At 61.0% G+C, this 720-nt stretch overlaps 1 protein-coding gene across 1 annotated transcript in view; it reads left to right on the top strand.

Moving 5' to 3' along the window:
• The window catches only part of MNEG_9357 (hypothetical protein), a gene marked incomplete at both ends in the record, with an annotated part of 4,514 nt that extends 4,352 nt beyond the window's left edge, over positions 1 to 162 (top strand). The window contains one exon of the mRNA XM_014042174.1: positions 49 to 162. Coding sequence (XP_013897628.1) covers positions 49 to 162 — 114 coding nt within the window. The remainder of the gene's footprint in view (positions 1 to 48) is intronic.
• Positions 163 to 720: the final 558 nt, after the last annotated feature.

Here is a 720-nt window from a genome sequence, read left to right on the forward strand (position 1 = left end):
CCCTTAGACACACCCCACCCGCCCCTACCAACACTGACCCTCTCAAAGGTGGAGTCCCTGAAGAAGGAGCAGTTCAGGTCGGGTCAGGCCCTGTTTGCGCTGCGCCAGAGGGAGCGGGAGCTCATCAGCGAGATATCTGGTGAGCTGGTCCTGGGGGACTGAGGGTGTTGTGGATTGATCATGAATAGCGGGGGTTGATGGATTGATCATGAGTAGCGGGGGTTGATGGCCTGGCCATCTGATGCATGCATGGGGGGCTTTTGATGCGCCAGGGAGCTGCTCGGGGCAACGTGAGGCGTTGGACGAGTAGTTTGGGGGGTTGGGGATGCAGAGGTGTTGAGGAGCTGGCGGTTTAGGCGGCACAGGGTGTCCAGCGCGGGCGATTTTGTACATGAGTCTGTGCATGCATGCAAGCGAGCGCAAGGAGCGGTGATTGTGGGAATTTTAAATGTGAGGGATATGATCAGGCTGGTCTCTGGGGTGTTGAAACTGGATGTGAACATCAGGGGGCACATGGGCGTTGGAGGCTCCGGCAAATCGAGCGCTTTGCTCGGTCCAGGGCGTTTGGACAGCTTTGACCGCTCTTGGGGGCCCGTGTCCCGGCTTCTTACCTTGCCGAGTGGCAGCATCCCTCTCAAATGCTGGGATCCCCCCGCCTGCCCTTCAGCGGCAGACCAGCGGCCCCTCGTGGCGGCCCCTGCGGCCCCCGCGGCCCTCAAC

The sequence above is a fragment of the Monoraphidium neglectum genome, assembly GCF_000611645.1.
Source record: "Monoraphidium neglectum strain SAG 48.87 unplaced genomic scaffold scaffold01907, whole genome shotgun sequence".
NCBI classification, from domain to species: domain Eukaryota; kingdom Viridiplantae; phylum Chlorophyta; class Chlorophyceae; order Sphaeropleales; family Selenastraceae; genus Monoraphidium; species Monoraphidium neglectum.